Source organism: Jaculus jaculus, chromosome 22 (genome assembly GCF_020740685.1).
Source record: "Jaculus jaculus isolate mJacJac1 chromosome 22, mJacJac1.mat.Y.cur, whole genome shotgun sequence".
Lineage (NCBI taxonomy): Eukaryota > Metazoa > Chordata > Mammalia > Rodentia > Dipodidae > Jaculus > Jaculus jaculus.
In genome coordinates this window covers 12,919,308-12,945,948 of record NC_059123.1, presented here as the reverse complement: position 1 = coordinate 12,945,948, position 26,641 = coordinate 12,919,308, and the positions used below count along the sequence as shown (strand labels likewise).

General features: G+C 44.5%; 1 protein-coding gene across 18 annotated transcripts in view; it reads right to left on the bottom strand.

Moving 5' to 3' along the window:
- The window catches only part of Plekha5 (pleckstrin homology domain containing A5), a 199,426-nt gene that overhangs the window by 30,798 nt on the left and 141,987 nt on the right, over nucleotides 1–26,641 (bottom strand). For 6 of the 18 annotated variants that reach the window (XM_045139576.1, XM_045139578.1, XM_045139581.1 and 3 more), the window contains 8 exons: nucleotides 23,307–23,390; nucleotides 18,629–18,748; nucleotides 17,658–17,711; nucleotides 8,630–8,710; nucleotides 4,769–4,804; nucleotides 4,192–4,254; nucleotides 615–695; nucleotides 350–499 (listed from right to left, as the gene is read on the bottom strand). In XM_045139576.1, coding sequence (XP_044995511.1) covers nucleotides 350–499; nucleotides 615–695; nucleotides 4,192–4,254; nucleotides 4,769–4,804; nucleotides 8,630–8,710; nucleotides 17,658–17,711; nucleotides 18,629–18,748; nucleotides 23,307–23,390 — 669 coding nt within the window. Of the gene's footprint in view, nucleotides 1–349; nucleotides 500–614; nucleotides 696–4,191; nucleotides 4,255–4,768; nucleotides 4,805–8,629; nucleotides 8,711–8,744; nucleotides 8,766–17,657; nucleotides 17,712–18,016; nucleotides 18,195–18,628; nucleotides 18,749–23,306; nucleotides 23,391–26,641 lie in introns of those variants that run through there. The other 12 variants (XM_045139580.1, XM_045139585.1, XM_045139596.1 and 9 more) reach the window with 6 other exon arrangements.

Genomic DNA, 26,641 nt, shown 5'->3' with positions numbered 1-26,641 from the left:
AAAAAACAAAAACAGAAAAAAGCAAGCAAACACACAAACAAAAAAGCTGGAGAGATGGGTCAGTGGTTTGGTTAAGGAGCTTGTATGCAAAGCCTAACAACCAGGACCTACGGAAAGCCAGCTGCACATACGTCTGGAGTATGCAGTGGCGGGAGGCCCTAGCACGCCCGTGTTTGCTTACTTTCTCTTGCTCTGCTGCAAATAAACAAATAAAAATTTAAAAAATGGAACTTGTTCTATAACCCATACAGGCCTTGAATCCTTCTGCCTTGGCCTCCCAAGCATTTGGGGTTCATCATAGTAAAGTGCTAGCAGGCTTGGCTCTCGGTGACCTTGACTAGACACTTACAGCAGTGGCTCGAGAGAGCTCACGACATGTGCTTAGCAGCCCATTCTGCAAATCGTCCCTCTGCACCACCACGGTCTGAATGGCTGCCGGGTCATCCGCGTTCATTTCTATCTCCTGGCTGGCCGACAGCAAGGCCTGCTCCAGCGTGTGCTGTTAGAAGAGAAGAGACACTGGTGTTCTGCATCAGTACTCTAACTGCTTCTGCCTTACAGCGATGCCAGCAAGTCACGTCAGCCACAGACAACAGACAACGTAAATGTCCTACTTTCTCCCGGTGCAGCCGCTGCAGCTTGTCTTCCAGGGCGCGGACCACCTTATCTTGCGCACATAACCGGCTCAAGTTGGCCTACGTGGAAAAACAGCCTTTGTTAGCGCTTCAACAATCTCTCTTATAACTGGGGGTATGGAAAGAGCCAGGGAATACAAACTCAGATACATGTTGCCACTTTGTACATTTGGCTTTACCTGGGTACTGAACCCTGATTGCAAGCGAATGCCTTTAATGGCTGAGCCATCTACTCAGCCCCTAGTGAAGTCATCTTTATTTCAATCAGAAACATCACAAAGAACATGCAGCTCATGATACTTAAATCAGCATACAGAGTAAAGTGAGGGCACATCACCCACATACTATGTAATCTACGTTCCTCAAAGTACCCTTAGCAAGGAAATAGTCTAACCTTATTTTTTTTTTTTAAAGAGAGAGAGAGAGAGAATGAGAGAGAGAGAGAGAGAGAGAGAGGAAATTGGCATGCCAGGGCCTCAGCCACTGAAATCAAACTTCAGACTCTTGCACCACCTATTGGGCATGGGTGACCTTGCGCTTGCCTCACCTTTGTGTGTATGGCTTATGTGGGATCTGGAGAGTTGAACATGGGTCCTTAGGTTTCACGGGGCAAGTGCCTTAACCACTGAGCCATCTCTCCATCTCAAAACCTTAATAGGCCAGGTGACACACACTGTCAGCACTCCAGGCCCGTGTCACCACATGTCTAATGTGTGCCACATATGTATGGTATAAAGATACATCCTTGGTCCTGGTTTAAAATTTTTTGTTGTTGTTTATTCATTTTAAAAAAATATTTAAGCCAAGCTGGGCATGGTGGCACATTCCTTTAATCCCAGCACTCAAGAGGCAGAGGTAGGAGGATTGCTGACTAAAGAGTGAATTCATGGACACCATGGGCTACAGTGAGACCCTACCTCGAAAAACCAATATATATATGTATGTACATATACATACATATATTTAAGCCTGGCGTGGTGGTACATGCCTTTAATCCCAGCACTTGGGAAGCAGAGGTAGAAGGACTGCTGTGAATCTGAGGCCATTCTGAGACTACATAGTGAATTCCAGTTCAGCCTGGGCTAGATTAAGACCCTATCTTGGAAAACAAAAAACAAAACAAAACAAAAAAATCATGGAAAAAAAATCAGGGAAAGGCAGATAAGAGAGAATGGATACACCAGGGCCTCTAGCCACTGCAAACGAACTCCAGACACATGTGCCACCTTCTGCATCTGGCTTATGTGTGTGCTGGAAAATCAAACCTGGGTCTTTAGACTTTGTAGGCAAGTACCTTAACCACTAAGCCATCTTTCCAGCCCCCTCTTTATTTTTTTGGTATTTCAAGGTAGGGTCTCACTCTAGCCCAGGCTGACCCAGAATTCACTATGTAGTCTCAGGGTAGCCTTGAACTCACAGTGATCCTCCTACCTCTGCCAGGGATTAAAGTACTGGGATTAAAGACCACGCCTGGCTCTCATTTTAAAAAATTATTTATTTATTTGTGAGGAGAGAAAGAAAATAGGCACACCAGTGGCTTTTGCCACTGTAAAATAACTCCAGACACATGTGTCACTTTGTGCATCTGGCTTGATGTGGGTATTGGGGATTGAACATGGGCCAACAGACTGGCAGGCTTTGCAAGAAAGCACTTTTAACCACTGAGCCATTTCCTTGGCTCCCTCTATACTTTAAAAAAACATGGATTGGGCTAGAGAAGTGGCTCAGTGACTAAAGGCACTTGCTTACAAAGCCTGACCGCCTGTACCAAAGTCTCTTGCCACTATAAATGAATGCCCATCTAGCCTTACATGGGTACTGGAGAACTGAACCCAGGTGGGCAGGCTTTGCAAACAAGCACCTTTAACTACTGAACCATCTCCCCAGACTCCTAGACTCTATATCTTTGTTACTTTTTTTTTTTTTTTAATTTGAGAGCGACAGACACAGAGAGAAAGACAGATAGAGGGAGAGAGAGAGAATGGGCGCGCCAGGGCTTCCAGCCTCTGCAAACGAACTCCAGACGCGTGCACCCCCTTGTGCATCTGGCTAACGTGGGACCTGGGGAACCGAGCCTCGAACCGGGGTCCTTAGACTTCACAGGCAAGCGCTTAACCGCTAAGCCATCTCTCCAGCCCTGTTACTTTTTTTTTAAACTTACTTTATTTTTTTAAATTTATTTGAGAGTGACACAGACAGAAAGACCACATAGATAGAAAATGGGTGCCTCCAGCCACTGCCAGTGAACTCCAGATGCATGCACCCCCTTGTGCATTTGGCTTACGTGGGTCCTGGGCAATTAAGCCTCGAACTGGTGTCCTTAGGCTTCACAAGTGTTTAACTGCTAAGCCATCTCTCCAGTCCTATCTTTGTTTCTTTCTTTTTTTGTTTTTGTTTTTTCGAGGTAGGGTCTCACTCTAGCTCAGACTGACCTGTACATCACTTTGTAGTCTCAGGGTGGTCTCGAACTCATGGCAATCTTCCTACCTCTGCCTCCCAACTGCTGGGATTACAGGCAGGTGCCATCATGCCCAGCCTATCTTTGTTTCTTAAAAAATCAGTAACAAACCCAGGAATGGTGACTCCTGTGTATAATCCCAATATCAGGGGCTGAAGCAGGAAGAATGACAGTAGTCAATTTGAGGCCAGTCTGGGATACACAAGACCCTACCAACAACTCAACAAAACAAAAAAATCAAACAATAAACACAAACGCCACCTAGGTGATGCTGGGCATGCTGGCTTACGCTTCTAATCCCTACACTGGGGAAATTGAGGTAGAAGGACAGTTGTGAGTTTGAGGTCAGCCTCGGTTACAGAGTGCGTTCAAGTTAGACTGGTTTACAGCCTGGGTTACAGGGTGAGTTCAGGTTAGTCTAGTCTAGAGTTAGACCCTGTCTTAAAAAAAAAGGCAGTTTTAATTACTTAAGTATTTTGTGCACAACTCTCTATATGTGCACGCACACACACTCCAAGCATGTATGTAGGCCAGAGGAGAATCTCAGATGTCCCCTGTCATTACTCATCCACATGCTTCCTTGACACAGCCTCCCACAGTTGTGGAGCTGGTCTCCTGAGTCCCCGCAATCCTCTAGTATCTGTTCCCCACAGAACTTGGGCTGCAGGTGTGAGTGAGCGGCCACGCCACGCCGTTGTGCGGTGGTAGCAGCGGAGCGCCTCTGACCTCAGGGTTCCTCAGGCCTTCGTGCTCACGTGGCAAGTGCTCTTAGTTGCCAAGTCATGTCCTCAGTCACCAGATTTGTATTTTCAGTAATGCTTCATACAACCAACTGCTAACTCTGATTGCAGACAAGACACAGGGAGGAGCAGTGATGTAAGACCAAAGGGCACTTTGGGTCACAGAGTATGCCAGGACTGAAAGTGTGCACAGTACCAGTGCTGACACCCCATCTACGGCGGTGTGTACAGCACTAGTGTTCACACCCCATCTACGGCAGTGTGCACGGCACCAGTGCTGACATCACACCTACGGTGGTGTGTATGGTAGTAGTGTTCACACCAAATCTACGGCAGTGTGCATGGTACCAGTACTTACATCCACATCGACTTCTTCAGGTCTATACTTGTATAATGTGCCTCTACATTCATCTTGTGACAGCTGTAAGAAAAAAATGTCACAGAACAACTTTAAAAGTCATATTTAAGAATTGATGTTGAGTATAGTTGATACTTTAAATTTGTATCTACTATGATGATATGTCACAAGTGGAGTTTTAATGATTCTTATACTTTTAGTTTAATTCAAACACAAAGCATTATGAAAGTAGAAAACAGCAGTTAACAGTGATATGCTATGCAAGATACATAAGAATGGTAACTTAGGCTTGTCAGACTTAAATAAGCTGGTCAAACAAAATAATACAGTGCCTTACATTTTATACTTTGAAGACAAACAATATTTTAAAGAAAAATGGACAAATACAATCATAGCGACATATTGAATGAACCGTTTAAAGCAAGCACAGGTCAACAGTGCATGTCGCCCTCACAGTGCGCATGTCACACTGCTGCGTACACTCAGCTGCCACACACCTCACTACAACTTTCTGAACAAAACCTGCAACGTACTGTGTACATATATGAATATATATAAAAGATAGAAACACACATACACAATATAGACTTATCTTCTTCTTCTGTGTTAAGAACTAAAAGATAATGAGGAAAAGGGTGGGTTTAATTCAAAAGAGGAAATCATTTCAAATCTCCTAAAACTGAAGCATAGGCTACAAACTGTGGGTCATTAAATTCCATGAAAGGTTGACACGTGGTGTTTGACACCATTTGAACCATAATGTCAGTGTCAGCACCGATTATCCCCGCTGTAGCGGTTCTGGCAGTGCTGGCCTCCCGCGTGACAGGTAAGCACTCTACCACTGATGTGGTTCTGCTCTCGCCCACCCTGGGAGGAGCTGATTCTTCAGAGAACCTCAGCATTCTGCCTGTGTTCTTCTGAACATCTTTTAGTCCCACAAGTCTTCATTTCTGACTGTGTTTATGTGGGTTCAGCAGCCTCTTAACTTGACACCACAGATTGCTCCAGGACCCCAGCAGCACGACTCCCCTCTGCTTCTCCCTGATGTTGACTACTAGCGAGTGCAGGCAAATCTAACTGGCGCCTTTGGCATGCTTACTAAATGACACATTTCTCCTTGATGTGGATTTTGGGATATAGCCTAGTCTGGAAAATCAAATGTTACATGACATCACGGCTTTCAAATGAGATCTAATTAAGCAGCAGATACCTGAGTCCATCTAAAAATGTGGGGATCAGAAGGTTAAATATATAAGCATTCCAAACATACAATAAATCCTGGATTTACATATTTCATCAAGACATTTCTTCACATACCCCATGCAAATGAACCTGTGACTACTCAAGGGTTGCAGAGTGACTATTAAAGCACAACATTTCATAGAAATGAACATTACATGAAAAATGAATTTAATGGCAGAAGTCAGAATACTTGTACACTGTTGTCAATAAAGACTGCCCAGCAACATCCTGGGGTGTGCCAGTTGTTTTTCATTAAAGCTCCCAGGGCCAAGAACAGCGTGACACTCCTACCTGGAGGGAGTGATGAAGCAAGGATTTTAAAATACTTATATCCATGATAAAAATGCAAGACAACACCAAAAATTACATGTTTTTAAACTTATAAGAAATCAAAGGTGAAAGAGTTACTAAGACATACTGGTAGGCTTCTTAATATTTAAAGTTAATGCAGTACAGCTTTACTAAGCCACAGGATCTGAATCTGACTAGGTCTATCTAGGTTAGAATATGAGTTGACTCTGGTGTGGTGTGATAGGGAATTTGAGGTCAGTAGGGAGAAGTGACACACCGCCTCACTCTTTCAAGAAAGAAAGAGCAGGGCGTGGTGGCACACACCTTTAATCCCAGCACTGGGGAGGATTGCTGTGAGTTCAAGGCCACCCTTAGACAACATAGTGAATTCCAGGTTAGTCTAGCTATAGTGAGACCCTACCTCAAAAAAAAAAAAAAAAAAAAAAAAAGCTGGGTGTGGTGGTGCACACTTTTAGTCCCAGCATTTGGGAGGCAGAGGTAGGAAGATCCCTTTGAGTTCGAGGCCACCCTGAGACTATATAGTGAATTCCAGGTCAGCCTGGTCTAGAGCGAGAACCTACCTCAAAAAACAAAACAAAACAAAAAACAAACAAAAAATTGTGTCCTGTGCTTATTGTCCACAGAGGACTACATGCCCACAGAAGTAGGGCTGGAGAACTACAGCACAGTGGTAGAATACCTGTCCGTCATGCACAAGGCCCTAGGATTCAGTCTTAGTAAGAGTTTTAAAAATGAAAAAGAGGGCTGGAAAGATGGTCTAGCAATTAAGGCGCATGCCTGTAAAGCCTAATGACACAGATTTAATTCCCTAGGACCCAAGATGCACAAAGTGGCACATGCATCTAAAGTCTGTTTACAGTGACCGGAAGCCCTGGTGCACCCATTTTCTCTCTCTCCCATTCTCCTTCCCTCTGAGACACTGTCTTGATAAAATGTCTAGGTTGGCCTCAAATTCGTGATCTTTCTGCCTCAGGAAGACCCGAGTGTTGCTATTGTAAGCATGAATCACCACACCTGGCAATGAGATTATTCTTTAAAAAGCCAACTTTTCTCCTGTGAGTGCAGTGTTCAGGCAGGAGGCTGGGGCAGGAGAAGGCTGGACTCATAGGTATGAGCCACTACACGCAGCTTGTTTTTTTTTTTATCATTTAAAAAAGTTTTAACATTTATTTGCATATCTATGTATATGAGTACGCCAGGGCCTGCCTGTTGCCACTGCAAACAAATTCCAGGTGCATGCTCCACTTTTGCATTGACTTTATCTGTAATTGAACCCTTGGCTTTGCATGAGAGTGCCTTTTTTAAAAAAAGTTTTTATTTTTAATCATTTTATTCATTTATTAGATACACAGGGAGAGAGGGAAAGAGAATGGGAATGCCAGGGCCTCTAGCCACTGCAAATGAACACCAGACGCTTGTGCCACAATGTGCATCTGGCTAGTGTGGGACCTGGAGAATTGAACCTGGGTCCTTAGGCTTCACAGGCAAGTGCCTTAACTGATAAGCCATCTCTCCAGCCTGAGAATGCCTTTAACAAATGAGCCATGTCCCCAGTTTGTGTTTTTTTTTTTTTAAATAACTATTATTCATTAGGTGATTAACTTCATTAATATGGATCACTTATAGTTATGGTACTGTAACACCTGTCATTATGATGACTGAAAAAAGTAGAGAATTAAAAGAAAAAGCTTATGCTTATATATTTAATATTCAATGTTAGGATTTTTAATTTGGCCATTTTTAAGAAAACCACTGGCTTGGTAAGTTTTTAGGTACACCTAGCTGGTTTGGTGGTGCATGCTTATAATCCCAGTACTTAGGAGGCAGAGACAGGAGGATTTTAAGTTTGAGGCCAACCCTGGCTACACAGAAAGACCCTGTTTTGAGACAGAAAAAAAAATGTTCCACTTCCATTCATTTTCTTTCCAAAAGTAAAGCTGTTTAACTTTAAATATTTAGTATTTTGCTTATCTTTTAATTTTGATCATAAAGCATGTTTTAAGTATTTTGGGAGGTGGGCTCCTCTTGCCCAGCACAGCTGTCCCTGGTTATGATGAGCACTCTGGAGGCCTGCAGGCCTCTGTGAGCCCAGGGTGCTCCTACCCATCTTAAATGTGATCTCGATTCATTTTTCATGTGAGTTAGCGCTCTTCTCAATGACTTAAAACTGCCTAGCAGGCTGTGGCCCAGAGCGATCTGAGTGTTGGGAAGAGAAACCGATGCTGAGGAACATAAGGCTAGGCACACTGACACCATGAAGACAGAAAAGTCAAACAGAAAGGAAACAACCAGAGAGAAATGCAGGTGACTTCTGTTGCAGATCTGCAGACTACCAAGGTTCCTGGGGTAAAGCCAGCCAACTCCATGACACATGTCCTGAGTTGGGGAAGAGACGGGCAGGGTGGGATTGCCTGAGGAGCGCCCCTAAGACAGGGAGGCAGCCCGCCATGTCTCATGCATTGGCCGGGCTCTACCTCATGAGGACAGAAACGAGATCAAACAGCTCTCAGACTGGAGCCATCTACCCTAGGACATGGGTAGGACAGGCTTTGAGGGGCTGCACTTGAAAGGAAAACAAGTTGACAGCCTTTTCCCTAAAATTCAGTTCAATTCCTCCAGTTATTGAAAACCTTTGCTGATTGTCCTGCAGACCTCCAAGTACTTGTCAATCACATAATCTACAAGGAAAATGGCACAGTTAATACTCAACAGCAGAATGTCCAGCGAAGCCATGCTAAGAGCACCACAGCACCTTGAGAAGCATGGATGGAGTGTGGTCTCCCAAACACACAAACAAACAAAAATCAGGAAACGCCAATGTCATGACTCAGTGTGGGGATTTTGCAGATGGGAAAGCGGTATCATTCATTGCCCAAGACCTTACTTGCTGGTACAGTTGTGGTCTTAGCGCCGAGTTCTCAATCATTGTGTGAACCATGGAGATAATAGGTTCATTTTCTTTCATCTATTTCAAATCAGGAGGAGCATACAGCAAACGTCAGTTTACAGCACTGCTAGATCTGAAAGACGACACTGTCAACATACCTCTACTTGAACGAGCCCACAGTGCAGCTCACACTGAGCCCCTGGTTCTACACGTCTACCTTAGAAACAATTTACATTTCCAGATTACAAGAAAGCTTTGTGCAACATTGCTGCAACAAGACTTAACTTTATAGATAATCATTATAGCCAATCAGTGGCTAGTCCTACATAGCTTTAGATGATAAAGCATTCTAATGCAAAGGAACTTTGGAAAAAAATGTACCATTAACTTTATTCAGTACAAAGCTGAGACAATATTTAGTTCCTTATAAGGTTAATTAGAAAAAATTAGTTCTCTACACATAAAAATTTTATAATATATCTTGTCACTTATATAACGTCTTGTATTAAAATGAATCCTGATATATTTATATATACTCTTAGGTTTTCTCACAGTATAATGGCATATGTAAAATTATTCAAGGACATTCACTAAAACTTATTCAGCAAAGACTCAGTAAATCTCCTCAGCTCCTCAGGTGGTGGGTTGAAAGCACGCTTCACATTTCCAGCTATGTTAGACCTAGTTACTGCCTCCAGAAAAGTGCAGATTTTACTAGCAGGCTCTGTACTTGAGGGAAAATGCTCTGAGACAATGGTCACAATACATAGAGCAGGTATTTATAATCGTACTTTGTGAGACTAGAGCAGCTGATTTTCATCTTCCAAATGCTGGTACCAGGGGTCTAACCAGGGCCTCAGCATGCTACACAAGAACTCCACCACTGAGCCACCCCACCCCCACCCCAAATAGGCTTTTAGTTTGACAGTACTTGGGATTGAACCTATAACCTTGCATATGAAAGGCAAGAACTGTACCACTGAGGTATATCCCTGCTGTTTTTTTTTTACATACATTTTTATATTTCAAGGTAAGGGTTAAAAGTAAGTTGCTTAGGCTAGCCTTGAACTTGCTCTACAGCCCAGGGAGACCTGGACCTTGTGAGTCTTCTGCTTCAGCCTGACTGGCTGGGATTGCAGGCCTGGGCCACTGGATCTGGAAGAAACAGCACTGCTGTTGTGGACAACAGACGCCACTTTACTGATGTAGCTGTTTATAACAGAAGCTCAGCAGCCCCGGGATTTAATGCTCATTAATGATATGCGTAACATACAGCTGTGAAAACCACTTCTAGTTAACTGTGTTTTTAGTTGCTACACAATGTTTCATACAATAAAATTGGTTGCCAGAGCTGGGAGTGGTGACACACGCCTTTAATCCCACCACTCAGGAGGCAGAGGCATGAGGGTTGCAGTAAACCTGAGGCCACCCTGAGACGACATAGTGAATTCCAGGTCAGTCTAAGCTGGAGTAAGACCCTACCTTGAAAAAACAAAAACAAAACAAAACAAGATTTGGTTGCTGCCTAGAAACTTCTTTGATAGGTTCAACCCTCCTAAAATACTTTTTGCATGTATGTGTGTCTTGGTCTTGCTGCTACCACTGAATCCTATCTAGCTTTCTGTGGGTCCTGGGGAGCTGAACCAGGTCTGACCGGTTTTGCAAACAAGTGCCTTTAACCTCTGAGCCATCTCACCAGCCCCTCAATCTACTTTTTAATCAGTTAACACACAATAAGATGCATATCTTTTATAATATTCCAATTATGTGTTTCATTCAGATTAAATCTCATTGTTAAATCTATGTATGCACATCTCCTCTTTGAGAGTATTCACTTTTGTGAGACGGGGGCAGGGAGAATGTGTGTGGTGTATGTGTGTGTGTGTGTTGCGGGGGGAGGGGATACCAGGGCCTCTTACTACTGTAAATAAATGCCAGCTGTTTACACCACTTTTTACATCTGGCTTATGTGGGTGGCTTGGCAATTGAACCCAAACCAGCAGGCTTTGTAAGTGCCTTCAGACACTGAATCATCTCCCAGCCCTTAGAGTGTTTACTTTTTTTAAAAAAATTATTCATTTATATATATATACACACACACACACACATATATATACACATACACATACATATGCATACATACATAGAGAGAGAGAGAGAGAGAGAGGGAGAAGGGGAGGGAGAGGGAGAGGGAGAGAGAGAGAGAGGGAGGGAGCGAGTTAGCGCAAAAGAGAATGGGCGCATTAGGGCCTCAAGCCACTGCAAACAAATTCCAGATGCATGTGCTACTTTGTGCATTGGGCTTACATGGGAACTAGGGAATCAAACCTGGGTCCTTAGGCATCTCAGGCAAACACCTTAACTTCTAAGCCATCTCTCCAGCCCTAGAATATTTACTTTACCACTGCAAACAAACTCCAGATGCATGTGCCGCCTTGTGCATCTGGCTTACCTAGGTCCTAGGGAATCAAACTGAGGTTCTTTGGCTTTGTAGGTAAGTGCCTTAACCACAAGCCATTTCTCCAGCCCGAGTATTTAATTATTTTTGTTTTTTCGAGGTAGGGTTTCATTCTAGTCCAGGCTGACCTGGATTCACTATGGAGTTTCAGGGTGGCCTCGAACTTGTGGCGATCCTCCTACCTCTGCCTTCCAAGTACTGAGATGAAAGGTGCACACCACCATGCCCGGCTTCCAAGTATTTACTTTTAAGTCAACTTCACTGAAAAATAAATTGAAATTTTTGGAGTATATTCCACTGATGACCATAATACCTGGAATATACAATATTCTGCTGGGTGTAGGGACACATGCCTTTAATCCCAGCACTCGGGGAGGCAAAGTAGGAGGATGGCCATGAGTTTGAGGGCAGCCTGAGACAACATAGCAAATTCCAAGTCAGCCTGGGCTAGAGTGAGATCCTGCCTCAAAGAAACTACCCCCCCCAAAGAAAAACAATATCCCACCTCTCCAATAAGTTCCCTCATTCATATTACAATTCTGCTCTGCTACATAAATACCAATTTTACTTCTGTAGCTACATATTAATTTACCCACTTTGCTAATACAATGTTTTTATGATACAAGTTGACCTGTGTATGCCATGCAGTGGTCTATCAGCACTGAGTCACACTTGCAGCCTCCCTCCCTCACTGTGGTTTCACTTTTTTTTTTTTGAGGTGGAGTCTCACTCTAGCTCAGGCTGACCTGGAACTCTCGGCGGTCCTCCCACCCCTGCCTCCCGAGCGCTGGGGTTGGGGCATGCGCCCCCACGCCCCGCATGTTGTTTCATTTTTGTTTAATATTTCGTTTCTGTATTAGATCCAGGTCGGGTCTCACTCTAGTCCAGGCTGACGTGGAATCACTCTGTAGCTCTGGACTGGCCTCAAAATCAAAGCGTCCTTCTGCCTCAACCACCCAAGTGCTGGGAGTATCGGCTTGAATCCCAAGACTGCACATGTTCACGCTAAAGAAGCCGTTCGGTGTTCGTGGCCATTCTGTGGCCTTATTTCTCTTGAGACAGGGATTTTCATTGATTCTAAAAGTCACCATTTAAAACTAGAAGTCACCATTTAAAAGCAATATTTTCTTTTGGGGCAGGTCCAACAGACTGGCCTTTCTTCTTTTTTTGTGATAGAGAACAAGTGAGAGAGAGGAGGAGAGAGAACTGGCGCACTTCAGCCACTGCAAGTGAGCTCCGGATGCGTGCGCCATCTTGTGCATGTGCGACCTCGCATGCTTACGTCGCCTTGTGTGTCTGGCTTATGTGGGATCTGGAGAGTCAAACATGGGTCCTCAGGCTTCACAGCAAGTGGCTTGACTGTTACGCCGTCTCTCCGCCCTAAACACATTGTTTTTATTCTTTACTTGCAAGTGGGGGGAGAGAGAGAGAGAGAGAGAGAAAGGGCATGCCAGGGCCTCCTGCCCCTGCAAACTCCAGACCCACATGTCACCTTGTGCATCTAGGTATTGGGGAAGCGTCAGGGTTGGCATGCAGGCAGCTTTGACCTCTGAGCGCTCTCTCCAGCTCGAGAGCTCGCCACTCTTCAGCTAGGCTGGCTGACCAGCGACCACCAGAAACCCTCTGCCGTGCCTGCTGCTCTCAGGACTGGCTCCCAGGCATGTGCTGCCATGGCTGGCTGTCTATGCGGGTGCTGGGGATGGATGTCAGGTCCTCACACCTATGAAGCAAGCGCTCTACCTGTTATGCCATCTCCCCAGTCCACCTCCTGACTTCTGAATCCCTCCAGGAGACAAAGAGCACAGGGGTGCGCTTTGGCTGGTTTACTCCCTGAGGAAAAGGTTCTCCTGTTCCAGGCAGTGTGACATCTGGTGGCAGTGTTGCTGAACTGGTGTAAGTTTGGTTTACCCACCAGGGGGCAGCACTCTACCAAACACTTGTCAAAGGAGCACTGCTCCTGTTCTCTGCCCGCTGTAGTCAGAGTTCTGCCATTGCACGTGTTATCTCAAGAGTTCAGGGAAAGGAAAAATCTAGATCCCTCTGAATCTGCTAAACTGCTTTTCAGTCACCAACAGGGAAGCTGAAAGACTCCGTGGATGGGCTGGGACAGTGGAGGGAGGAGAATCGGGAAGGTTCTACCTTCCAGGCTGCAATGAGTGCTCCCTGAATGAGGGGCCAGAACGGTTCCAGGTGTTCATGTAAGGCCTCTCCAGACTGTCCATGCTTGGGCTAGTATCTAAAAACCTGGGTTCACTCCTTTGCTCAACCTAACAACCTGGCCAAGGCTGCCAAGGGCCAAGGAACACCAAGAATGAGAAACCAGGGAACCTTGAAGGCCCTATCCCCAATGTTAGAGCTGCCCAAGAAGATAGGCGTAGGGCTGCCCATCACAGTGTGGCTCAGCTGTATTGGCTAGTCTGAAATGCAGGCATTAGTAGCTATTAATGCACTTCAAGCGAAGCAGACAGCAGAAGCCCTACCAGATCACTGATATAAATTCTACCACATAACTGTGCAGCTATTTTTTTTTCTTTTTCTTTTTTTTTTAAGGTAGGGTCTCACTCTAGCCCAGGCTGACCTGGAATTCACTATGGAGTCTCAGGGTGGCCTCGAACTCACGGCGATCCGCCTACCTCTGCCTCCCGAGTGCTGGGATTAAAGGCGTGCACCACCACGCCTGGCATGCAGCTATTTTTGTTTGTTATTTTTATTTAGGTCTTTTCAGGTAGGGTCTGGCTCGAGCCCGGGCTGACCTGGAATTCACTATGGAGTCTTAGGGTGGCCTCAAACTCAGAGATCCTCCTACGTCTGCCTCCCAAGTGCTGGGATTAAAGGCGTGTGCCACCATACCCGGCCATTTCCTTCTTTATGCTGTTGTCTGTATGCCAATTTTCCCTCTCAAACAAAATACAGATACTCTCTGGTTCCACTTTTTTTTCAAACTTTAAAAAAATTTATTAATTTATTTGAAGAGAGAAAAGGGGGGGGGGAGAGAGGGAGAGAGAGAGAGAGAACAGGTGTGCCAGGGCCTCCAGCCACTGTAAAAGAACTTCAAATACATGAACCCTCTTGCGCATCTTGGCTTGCGTGGGTCCTGGAGAATGGAACCTGGATCCTTTGGCTTTGCAGGCAAATGCCTTAACCACAAAGCCATCTTGCCAGCCCTCCATTTAAAAATATATATATATATATGTATTTTTTTTTCTGATTTTTATTTTTTTAATTTATGAGAGAGAGAGAAGGGAGGGAGAGAATGGGCATACCAGGGCCTCTAGTCACTGCAAATGAACACCAGATGCATGCGCCACCATGTGTACTCCACTTACATAGGACCTGGAGAATTGAACCTGGGTCCTTAGGCTTTGCAGGCAAGCGCCTTAACTGCTGAGCCATCTCTCCAGCCCTGGTTCCACTTTTCATAACCAATGACAGAGCCTAATGGAATTGAGCTTCTCTGGATGACTGTGGTACTGACAGTGGTGTCATTCTGACCTACTAAGGAAGTAGATGGAGTAGTAGAAATGAGAATCAACTGGGGCATTTGGTACCAAACACGGTTTTAAATATGAATAGAGCCTTTTCCTCTGACTTTTGGATTTTAGAATCCATTTTCCAATTGTGGTCCTATTAAACTGATGAATGAATTTATAAATCCAGGCCATCAATAATGCCTGTAAACAACAGACTTGGTTATTGAAAACAGGCAGTAACAAGTTTAAGAGCTGGAAATGTTTGAGTTGAAAGCAATTCCATCAAAATTACCAGAATTATATATAGAGATCTAGATATAGACAGATCACAATTCAAAAATAAATAACTTCATTTCAATGTATACTAGAAACAAATTTTAAAAATTTACTTAAGAAAGATTTTCTTTAGGTAACCTCAAAGTTATACACATTTAGACATAACTGAGTTTCTGTGTCTACCATGATTTCAAGATTTTCTTATTTTTTTTGTTTACTTTTATTTGTTTATTTGGTGAGAGCGACAGAGAGAGAAAGAGGCAGAGAGAGAGAGAATGGGCACGCCAGGGCCTCCATCCACTGCAAATGAACTCCAGACGCGTGCACCCCCTTGTGCATCTGGCTATCATGGGACCTGGGGAACTGAGCCTTGAATGGAGGTTGTTAGGCTTCACAGGCAAGCGCTTAACTGCTAAGTCATCTCTCCAGCCCTCAATTTTTTTTTTTTTGTTTTTTATTTTGGTTTTTCGAGGTAGGGTCTCACTCTGGCCCAGGCTGACCTGGAATTAACTCTGTCATCTCAGGGTGGTCTTGAACTCATGGCAATCCTCCTACCTCTGCCTCCCGAGTGCTGGGATTAAAGGCGTGCGCCACTATGCCTGGCTTCAAGTTTTTATATACTATGAAATCATGTAAAAATGGCCATATTTTTGTTACTAGCCAGTAGTCATAGTTTGATGGAAACTACCATTCAAACCATCATTTACGTATTATCATTATTATAATATTTTTTTCCTTTTTTAGAGTCAGGGTCTCACTCTAGCCCAGAATGACCTGACACTCACTCTGTAGCCCAGGCTAGCCTTGAACTCATGGTGATCCTCTTATCTCAGCTTCCCACGTGCTGGGATTATAGGTGTGAGCCAGTGCATCCAGCTTATTAAAAACTGAAATAGTGTAACCAATTCAGAATCCAGTAAAAAGGCAAATGAAGTGAAAACTCTGTTGGCATGTTCATAGCCAACCGGCAAGCTTAGGAGCCACAACAGCGTGGCTGGGCGGGCTCCGCAAGGCCGTGATGGAGGCGCGGTAGCAGGCAGACCTGGAGGCGCACTGGGCCACCTCAGTGAAGGGCATGAGCACCCCTTCCACAGCGCGCCACCCTCTCCATGTTACAAGTCCATCCTACCGCCACTGAGTTTACTCAGATCACTGAAAATGACAGCAAGCCATTAGGGCTATTTCCAGAGACACATGCTTTCGTATTGTTTTTAATTTAATTTTTGTAGTATCCCATTGTTTTCCAGAACTATCTCTAGTTTGCATGCTTGCTTATTTACTTTTTTGTATCTATCTCCTCCATTGTCTGCCACCTGTCAGCTGACCCATGTATGTATCTACGCGGGGTCCTGCGAGGCCGTCTTCAAGTGCCACTCTTCGTGCTTCCTGCCTCTGAGCGCCGGGAGCGCGCAGGCGTGCGCCACTGTGAGAGGAGCTCGAGGTGACGCGACACAGGAACTTTCACAAATGCTTGGTTGCCACGTATCAGAAAAGCTTTGTGTTTCTACTTATTAACTTATATGTGTCTATTAGAGTGCTTACAAAATACATATTGTAACTTTGACTAAATTTCAGTAGCAGCAGTCTCTGGAGTTAAGATCTGAACTTGGATATATGAGATGCTAATTGTTAAAGCATTCCCAGAGACAAAAATCAGATGAAAATATTTTGTGGAAATATGTAAATTTTATACAAAGAAACGTATATTTCTTTAAAATTCAAATGATGAGTACCTCTCAACAGGTCATTCTAACTGGGCACTGTGGCATAATCTTGTAATCCCAGCAGTTAGGATGCAAAGGCAGGAGGATAAGAAGTTTAAAGCAAGACTTAGTTACACAGTGAGTTCAAGGCCTGGGCTATATGGGAACCTGCCTCAAAACAAAACAATACAGAACAAAACACAAAATGGTTATCCTAATGTAAAAATCTCTCTTTAGATAGAAGTTTTTTTGAAGCCACATGGTTTTGTTTCACAGAAGCAAATATAAATATGTAAGCACTTGTCCTGTAACATTTCCCACAGAATCATCTTTATATTTGATAAGACATTTGAGGCTGGAAATTAAAAAAAAAAGCCAAAATAAGCTTTAGTTTGGTCTTCCTTAAAGAATGCATTTACTAAAGTAAACTACGCTCGCACCAGCATTCCCGTCAGCTAAGTTTCTGCAGAGCGTCTGAAACGTAAGAGTCGGGGCTTATTTGTGCACTTTCACTTTCCTTGTCTGAGACAAAGCTAGCCTGGAGCTCACTGTATAACCCAGACTGGCCTCTAACTAACCTGTGATAACCCTGTGCCTCACCTTCCCAACTGCCTAGCCTCTGCACATTCACCCTAGGCAGTGACAGATGCTGTCTGAGCGCGGGTCACGTGAGCACGGGCAGGCCACCATGCCGTGAAATGGGCTCTGCGTCCTTTGCAGAGCCCACCTGGGAGGAGATAACGCCGGTGAGCAGGTGGCCTCCAGCTCACCCTCCTCCCATCTTCGCACTCTCCCGTGAGCACCACAGCGCGACACCTGTCTTCTGCTCCAGCTACCAGCAAGAACATGCGCAGCTCGGCGTCCCTTCCTCAGGCCCAGATCAGCCTCAGGGAATAGGAGAGTGGAGGCCACAGCCCTAAGTGACTCAGCGTTTGTCCTCCTACTCAGCACCATGACCACCCCTTTCTCTCTGCTCACCTCATTCTGTCAGCACTTCCTTACTTGCCACTTGTAAAAGTCATACTAACTAAAGTGACTAGAATGGTTAAGCAGCTGGAAAAAACTGTAATTAAGAAGTTCTAATTGGCAATATAGTAAGAAAATTCTATAAATCCCACCTGATGGTCCAAATATATGGTGTTCCTTTGAAGATGCTGTGAGAGAATTTCATTCTAGTGGTCACCAACCAGGAGGGGGACAGAGAAAGAGGGTGCACAGTTCATGAAAGGGCTCTTTGAAGTAAGGAAACCAGGTAGTTTACTACAATCTAGCATCAGAGCACACAACTTTCACACACATGCTCCCCTGTAAATGGCACATTAAAGTATTATAAAATTATTACTCAGTTTCGTAAGAAATTAAGTAGACAGACATATGAACATTGAGCAGAAAAATGCTTTAAGTCTCTGTAGCAGACTGAATGTTAGAAGCTTTGCATGCTAATTTTCCCCTGCAACACAGTATTCCCTTCAGTAAGATGCTTCTCACATAACCAAAGGATATTAAATATAAAACCCTTTGAGAATTTTTGCTTAAGCGTCTCATGCAGCTCAGGCTGGTCTCAAGCTCGCCGCACAGCCGAGCACGACCTTCAAGTCCTGGCTCTCCTGCTTCACCCACGTGCTGGGATCACCAGTGTGCGCCGCCATGCCTGGCTGAGAAATATTTTATGTATTTGTTTATTTTTCCATTGAGAACAAAAGACAATAAAAATTTTAATGACTACTTTGTTGGAAATGATAGGACTTTCTTATATCTGCTTGAGCAGATGTGGAAGTCACAGTACTTAGTGAGTAGTTAGTCCTATTTTAAATCTGGGTGCATGTCCTGACTGCCAACTGGAAGGAGGTGGGTAGAAGGCTAAGAAATGCAACCCAATAACACGTTCACTGAATTAGATGCTCGTAAGTACACCAACTTCTCAAAGGGTCTATGGGCACCAGAGGGCCACCACCAGGATGGCAGCACACAGGCTCAGGCTCAGCACCAACCACACGAGTTCACGATGAGCGGCTCTCACTGCGTCCACGACAGACCACACACGCGCGCACACGCGCACACACACGTGCACGCGCGCCTGGAGGCTGACCTTTGGGCTGTGGGCCTCGAGTTTCAGCTGCGTGAGCTGCGCTAGGGTGTGCTCCCGGACACTGCTCAGTTCAGCTTGCTGCCTTCTCAGCTTTATTAGCAGCAGCGTAAGCTCCTCTGGCTGAAGGAGTACATTTAAGAATCCAAACAGTGGAAAACAGATTAATGGTTGTCTTAAGTGACAGATATTAAACCAAGATTTCTTGGCAAGTATCCTCTTACGGCTGACATCATAGCCTAGGTACTATGATGATAGGTCCTACATAAATGCACAGATATCTAGAGAGACAGAAGGAAGAGTGTTACTTTACAGCAAAATAACAGCATCCTCAGGCATTTTCTCAGAACTCAAAAGTGTATCAAGTGTTAAAAGCACAACACCATTACCATCACAAAGCTTTGTATAAAAGAATTAAGATTATCATAAAAGGATAGTTTGTTAGGGTTTTAACAGTTCTACGAAGACTTTTCCAGCAATACAGCAGTACCTGCACATCCAACACACTATTTTAAAGAATAAAAGGCAAATATAAAGTATTAAATTTCAAGTAAAACTGGGGCATTTTTTTTCATTATGAAATTCCATACCCAAGGTCTGCTAGTCACTTCCCAGTTGTATTTTTTGTTAGTTTGTTTTTTGAGGTAGGGTCTCACTCTAGCACAGGCTGATCTGGAATTCACATTCTCAGGGTGGCCTTGAACTCATAGCGGTCCTCTTATACCCAGGCTCCAGTTGTTGTCTTTCTTTCTTTCTTTTTTTTTTTTTTTCGAGGTAGGGTTTCACTCTAGTCCAGGCTGACCTGGAATTAACCATGTAGTCTCAGGGTGACCTCGAATGTATGGTGATCCTCCTACCTCTGCCTCCCAAGTGCTGGGATTAAAGGTGTGTACCACCATACCCAGCCCAGTTGTGTTTTTTATTTTTTATTGTTTTTAGTTTTTCCGAGGTAAGGTCTCACTCTAGCCCAGGCTGACCTGGAATTCACTATGGAGTCTCAGGGTGGCCTTGAACTCATGTTGATCCTCTTACCTCTGCCTCCCAAATGCTGGGATTAAAGGCGTGCACCACCATGCCCGGCCCAATTGTATTTTTTTTGTTGTTGTTTGTTTTTCGAGGTAAGGTCTCACTCTAGCCCAGGCTGACCTGGAATTCACTATGGAGTCTCAGGGTGGCCTCGAACTCACGGCGATCCTCCTACCTCTGCCTCCCGGGTGCTGGGATTAAAGGCATGCGCCACCACGCCCGGCTCCCAGTTGTATTTTTTAATGCTATCATTACAGCTTTCACTGTAGTCTTATGACTAAAATGTAACTTTTAGGAAAAAAAACCTAAGAAAGTATCCATGGGTATATGCTCCATGCAGGGAACCCTTTGGTTTTAGACTGGCTACTGTCATCTCTATGGCAAGCACTTTCAGCAGTGGATGAAATTCCTTAGCAAACCCACGGGACGAACCTCTCTTTGTTGGAAATGCAGTGAATGGGGTACTGGTGTTACAGCCTATAAAATCACTAGGTGTTGCTGACTAGCAAGTGCAGGCAGGGCACAGGGAATCTGGCTCTCAAGTGCTAGAATGGGACGTGCAGCTCCAGGCCCCAGGGCTGTGGAAGCAGATGGCTCTGCTGGCTGCAGCAGCACGTGGGCTCCTCTGTCCACTTGCTGCTGCGCTTCCGGTCTACAGTAAGATTCTTGTTACAACAGAAACCATCCTTTTTTTTTTTAAATTTTTTATTTATTTATTTGAAAGCGACAGACATACAGAGAAAGACAGATAGACGGAGAGAGAGAATGGGCGCGCCAGGGCTTCCAGCCTCTGCAAACGAACTCCAGACACATGCGCCCCTTTGTGCATCTGGCTAACGTGGGACCTGGGGAACCGAGCCTCGAACCGGGGTCCTTAGGCTTCACAGGCAAGCGCTTAACCGCTAAGCCATCTCTCCAGCCCAGAAACCATCCTTTTATATACACACACACACTCTCTTTCCAAATTATATCTGTGTGTGAGAGAGAGAGAGAAACAGACAGAGAGGGGGGGAGGAGAGGAAGAGAGAGAAAGACTGGGCACGCCTGGGCCTCTAGCCACTGCAAACCAACCTTGTGCATGTGGCTTATGAGAATATTGAGGAATCGAACCTGAGTCCTTAGGTTTTGCAGGCAAGCATTTTAACTGCTAAGCCATCTCTCCAGCCCCAGAAACCATTCCTTTTTCTTTTTCTTGAGATAGGGTCTCACTCTAGCTCAGGCTGACCTAGAATTCACTATGTAGTCTCATGGTGGCCTCAAACTCACAATGATTCTCCTACTCAGCCTCCTGAGTGCTGGGATTAAAGGTGTGCACCACCATGCCCAGCCCAGAAACCATTCTTAATCACTACTTGAAATCACAGGAACAATTATGTCAGCAGAAGTCAACTATGGTCCTTGCTAGCGTCTTCATACACAAAAGGGCATACATAGAGGAACTCAGCAGCCTTTTATATTAGCTCAGAAATGTTCAGTGTGTGATTTGAAGTAACTATGTGTGAGAAAGAACAGCTGTTTTCCCTCTGAAGCCCATGGTGTCTTGTGGCCACATGGTTCTAGGACAGCCCCTGTCTCATGATCATGACCAGCTCTTGAGGTCTTTCCAAGCAGATGGTGGGAATAATAAGGTATTGAGATCTGACATTTGACTGAAAAACCTAAAAGAAACCTTGAAATTCTGCTTATTGCTTATGGAGCTAAAAAGATCAAAGGATTTTCAAAAGATGAAAGACCAGTAAGTTTGCTATCAATCTACGTTTAGGAGGCATGAGTGACTGCGAAAAGGAGGGATGGTGGAGAACACATTTGGTGATGAAGATCCACCAGAGGGAGCCGAGCAGACGCAGCCACCAGCTGGGCAGCCACCTGCCGCAGTAGCCGCCCAACAGTGAAAGTTCTCGATTTTAATCAAGCAATATTTATAATTTATAATAGATAAACTACAAGTTCTTTAAACCCATGAACTATTTCCTTATATCTAAACATGTAAAAGAGAAAACAGACAATGTTTATGAAAAACAGAATAAATCTGATTATAGGGTGAAAAAATTTCAGAGAGCAACAAACAACTCTAAGGTGTTAAAATCACACTTCATATAAATCACACTATCTACCATGACAAAGCCAGGTCCCCACTTAAAAGGATGCTATTAAAGTAAAGAGAAATAGGCAGGCAGTATGGGGCAGGCCTATAATCTCAGCTCAATAGAGGCCAGGGCAGGAGGACCGAGAGTTCAAGGCTAGTCAAAGCCACAGAGAACAAGGCCAGTTTGGGTCACATACTGAGAATGTGTCTGAAAAACAAAACAACCAAACCAAATAACCAAACCAAACAATGAGGTGATGAAAGTAATCTCTTCTCTTTGATTTGAAACACTGGTGTTAAAATTCCTCCTAATTTCAATGTAACAGTGAGAATGCAATGATAATGGTAAATAATTGCTATAATTTTAAAATTAATTTTGTTTTCTATGAACAGGCTCTGACCCATGTAGCCCAGGCTGTCCTTCTGCCTCAGCCTTGGCAGTGCTGAGATTACAGATGTGAGCTACCATGGGCAACACTGATTATTTCCCTAGTTTTTCTTTCCCTGTGTAGTTTCACAGGAAAGCAGGTATGGTGGTGCATATGTGTAATCCCAGTATTCAGGAGACTGAACAGGAAGACAAGATTTGCAGGGAGACCTGCTTCAGAAGAAAAAACTAACTCCTAGTGGGCAGTGGCAGTGCGTGCCTTTAATCCTAGCACTTGGGAGGCAGAGAAAGGAGGATCACCATGAATTTGAGGCCACCCTGAGACTACATAGTGAATTCCAGGTCAGCCTGAGCTACAGTGAGATCCTACCTCAAAAAAAAACAACAACACAAAAACAGCAACAACAACAAACAAACAAACAACAAGAACAACAACAACACAAAACTAGCTCAAAGCTGGGCGTGGTGGTGCATGCCATTAATCCCAACACTTGGGAGGCAAAGGTAGGAGGATTGCTGTCAATTCGAGGCCACCCTGAGATGACATAGGGAATTCCAGGTCAGCCTGGGCTAGAGTGAGATCATACCTCAAAAATCCAAAGCAAACAAACAAACAAAAACAAACTAGCTCCTGGGAGAACTCCTGAGAGGCTGGAGCCTGTAGTGACCGCGCTGGTTTTACTCATACATTACTACTCACTCCACCGTCGACGCCCTGCCGCCCCCTTGCGTGGTGCCAGCCCTGGCGTGAACTAGGGAAGTGTCTTCCACTGAGCTGCGTCACTAGTCCTCGGCCTTTTGAGACAGGGTCCTGCTATGTGGTCACAGCTGGTCTTGAACTCCGTGGTCCTGTGTGGAATTACACAGGTGTGCACTGCTGTGTCTGACTCTAGAGTTCTGCTTTGAAGATAAAGGGATTAATAAACCCAAGCCCCCTGCCTAGGTTAAACAAAAAAGTTTGAAGTAGGGTCTTTTACTTGGAATTTGAGGCAAAGGTATCCACTAACATACTGGAATGGCTGTCTGATTCCAAATCCTTTTGAAGTGTGATCTCTTCTGAAACAACAGTCATGTTTTCATTTGCAGGAAACACCTCTAAAAAGTCAGACTTAAGCCTGATAGATTCCTGCTCTCCTGACAGCACATGGATGTATCATGGTAAGTAAAGGTACCACACTCACCGTTTTACCTTGGAGACTCTGAGGACTAACAGACTGTAACGTGAGACCAGGTGGCATTGACCTTCTCTCAGGCACATAGACATGCTAGGAAAATAAAAAGGCACAATATTAATGCTGTGTTGAAGGTTTTTTTTTTTTTTTTTTAAATTGCGGAGAGCAAATTTTACTCCTGAGAAATCTTATAGTCATTATAAAATACCAGTTTAAACCACCATTACTGTTCACAAAAGATGAAAAAAATAACATTTCTTGTTAATTAATTAAAATACACATGCTGGACTGGAGGGATGGCTTAGCGCTTAAGGCATTTGCCTACAAAGTCAAAGGACCCAGGTTCAATTCCCCAGGACCCACGTTAGCCAGATGCACAAGAGGCGCATATGTCTGGAGCTCGTTTGCAGTGACTGGAGGCCCTCGTGCACACATTCTCTCTCCCTCTTTCTCTGTTAAATAAGTAAATAAATATTTAAAATACACATGCAGTATAATCAAATTAAGTCTATGATTCTCAAACCCCTTGTTCCCACATAGTCCAGACTGGTCTCGAACACCATGTGCAGCTGAGGATGGCCTTGAACTTGTGATCCTCTGGTCTTCACCTCCTAAGTGCTAGGGTTACAGATGAGCACGACTGTGCCTGGACCCTTGACTCTGTATGCTGTGTGTGTGCATGTGGAGGCAGGGGTCAAGGTTGGATGTCTGCCTCAATCACTGCACCTTAAGTTTTAGAGACAGGGTCTTTCTCTGAATCTAAAGTTCACCAACTTAGTGAGACTAGCAAGCCAGGAATCCCCCTGTCTCCACCTTCCCAGTGCAATTACAGGCATATGCTACTATGCCCAGCATTTTTATGTGGGTACTAGGGATCCAATTCAAGTCCTTATGCTTGTATAGCAAGCACGTCACAGAATAAGCCATCATCTTAGTCTCCACTTTATATTCTTATTTATTTATTTGAGAGAGAGAGAGAGAGAGAGAGAGAAGAGAGAGAGAGAGAGAGCGCGAGCGCAAGAGAGCAAGAGAGAATGGGTGCACCAAGGCCCTCAGCTGCTGCTAACGAACTCCAGACAGGCGCACCCCCCTGTGCACATGTATGACATTATGTGCTTGCGTCACTGTGCCTCTGGTTTATGTGGGGCCTGGAGATTCGAACATGAGTTCTTAGGCTTTGCAAGTGCCTTAACTGCTAAACCACTTCTCCAGCCCTATATTCTTTTTAAATATCTTATTTATTTATGAGAGAGAAAGGGCGGGGGAGAGAATATGAGTGTGCCAGGACCTCTACGCACAGCAAATTAACTCCAAATGCAAGCACCACTTTGTGCATCTGTGGGTATTGGGGAATCGAACCTGGGTCTTTAGGCTTTGCAGGCAAGTACCTTAACTGCTAAGCCATCTCTCTAGTGATTCACTTTATATTGTTAAAAAGAAAATTTAGCCCAGTGTGGTGATGCATGCCTTTAATCCCAGCACTTGGGAGGTAAAGGTAGAAAGATGGCTAAGAGTTTATGGTCAGTTTGAGACCACAGAGTGAATTCCAGGTCAGCCTGGGCAAGAGTGAGACCCTACCTCGAAAAAAGAAATCTTTTAGAATTACTGCTGCCTCCCAACTGCTGGGATTACAGGTGTGAACCACCATGCCTGTCAATGAATGATACTCTGACACATTAATATCCAGTAGTTCATTAGCACTTTAATCTTTTGCCCAGGTATGAATGATTTGATAATGAAAGTCAATGAAAAAGTAATTAGGCAATGTTTCAACGTTAACATGTTTCAGTATAAAATACCTAGAGATCACTTTTTCTATTGTCACCATCGCTCTTGAATGAAAGCTGAGGAAGCAAACTCTGACCCAGGCTGACCTGGAATTCACTATGTAGTCTCAGGCTGGCCTTGAACTCATGGTGATCCTCCTACCTTGGCCTCTTGAGTGCTGAGATTAAAGGCATGTGTCACCATGCCCAACTAAAATCCCAATTTTTTTTTTTTAATTTTATTTATTTGAGAGCGACAGACACAGAGAGAAAGACAGATAGAGGGAGAGAGAGAGAATGGGTGCGCCAGGGCTTCCAGCCTCTGCAAACGAACTCCAGACGCGTGCGCCCCCTTGTGCATCTGGCTAACGTGGGACCTGGGGAACCGAGCCTCGAACCGGGGTCCTTAGGCTTCACAGGCAAGCGCTTAACCGCTAAGCCATCTCTCCAGCCCTAAAATCCCAATTTTTAAAAAGATGTTTTTATGTATTTGTGAGGAGAGAAAGAGAATATGAGTAAGAATGGACATACTAGGCCCTTTCCTTGCAAATTAACCCCAGGTGCATGCGCTACTTTGCGTACCTGGCTGCGCAAAGGCAACGGAGCTCTGTGGAATTAAATGCAGGCTGGCAGGCGTCTCCAACCAGTGAGCCATCTTCCCAGCTCTGGCCAAATTCCATTTTTTGCTTGAAAATTCAAATTTGTCATTGGTGACAAATACCTTGAGTTTTTTTTTTTTTTTTTTGAAGTGATAGGCCTCCATTTCACTTTGAGAGATTCTGTCAACTAGCAAGTCTGCATAATGATCCTTCAAGTATAAATGGTGCTCCCTGAAGGAGGAGCTCCAGCTCCAATCGTTTGCTCATGACCGATCACCAGTGATCAGAAATATGCTGATGGCCCACTGCAGCCCCCCGTGGCAGCACAGGTTTTGCCACAGTCCAGTCTGGCCTCTGCTGCAGTCTTCTGAGAACTGAGATTCCAGCGTGCGCCTGGCGCCAGTGAGACAAGTGACAGCTTCCTTTGAAGGAAACGTCCTGACTGACCCCCAGCAAGTATTCATTCACAGAAATATCAAGCCGATGTTTTGTGTGATCATACAATTGACTTAGCTTGCCCAGGATCAGAAAGTGTACCTTTTTTTTTTTTTTTTTTTTTTTTTTTGAGGTAGGGTCTCTCTCTCTAGCCCAGGCTGACCTGGATCTGACTGTGTAGTCTCAGGCCGGCCTCTACCTCTGCCTCTCAAGTGTTCAGATTAAAGGTGCACTCCACCATACCTGGCTAGAAGGTGCATCTTAAATGGTGTAAAGCAAGAACTCCTTCAGGAACTGGCCCGGCATTCATGAGACCCAGTACTGCAAGCACATGAGTGAGTGAAGAAACCACTTCTGGTCCTGGGTTGATACACTGCATGCTTAGGTTTTATACATGACATTTAAAAATAATTATTTATTTATTTGAGAGAGAGAGAGAAGGGGAGAGGGAGGGAGGGAGAGAGGGAAGGGACGGGTGCTCCAAGGCCTGTAGCCACTACAAAAGAACTCCAGATGCATTCACCACCATGTGCATATGGCTTAT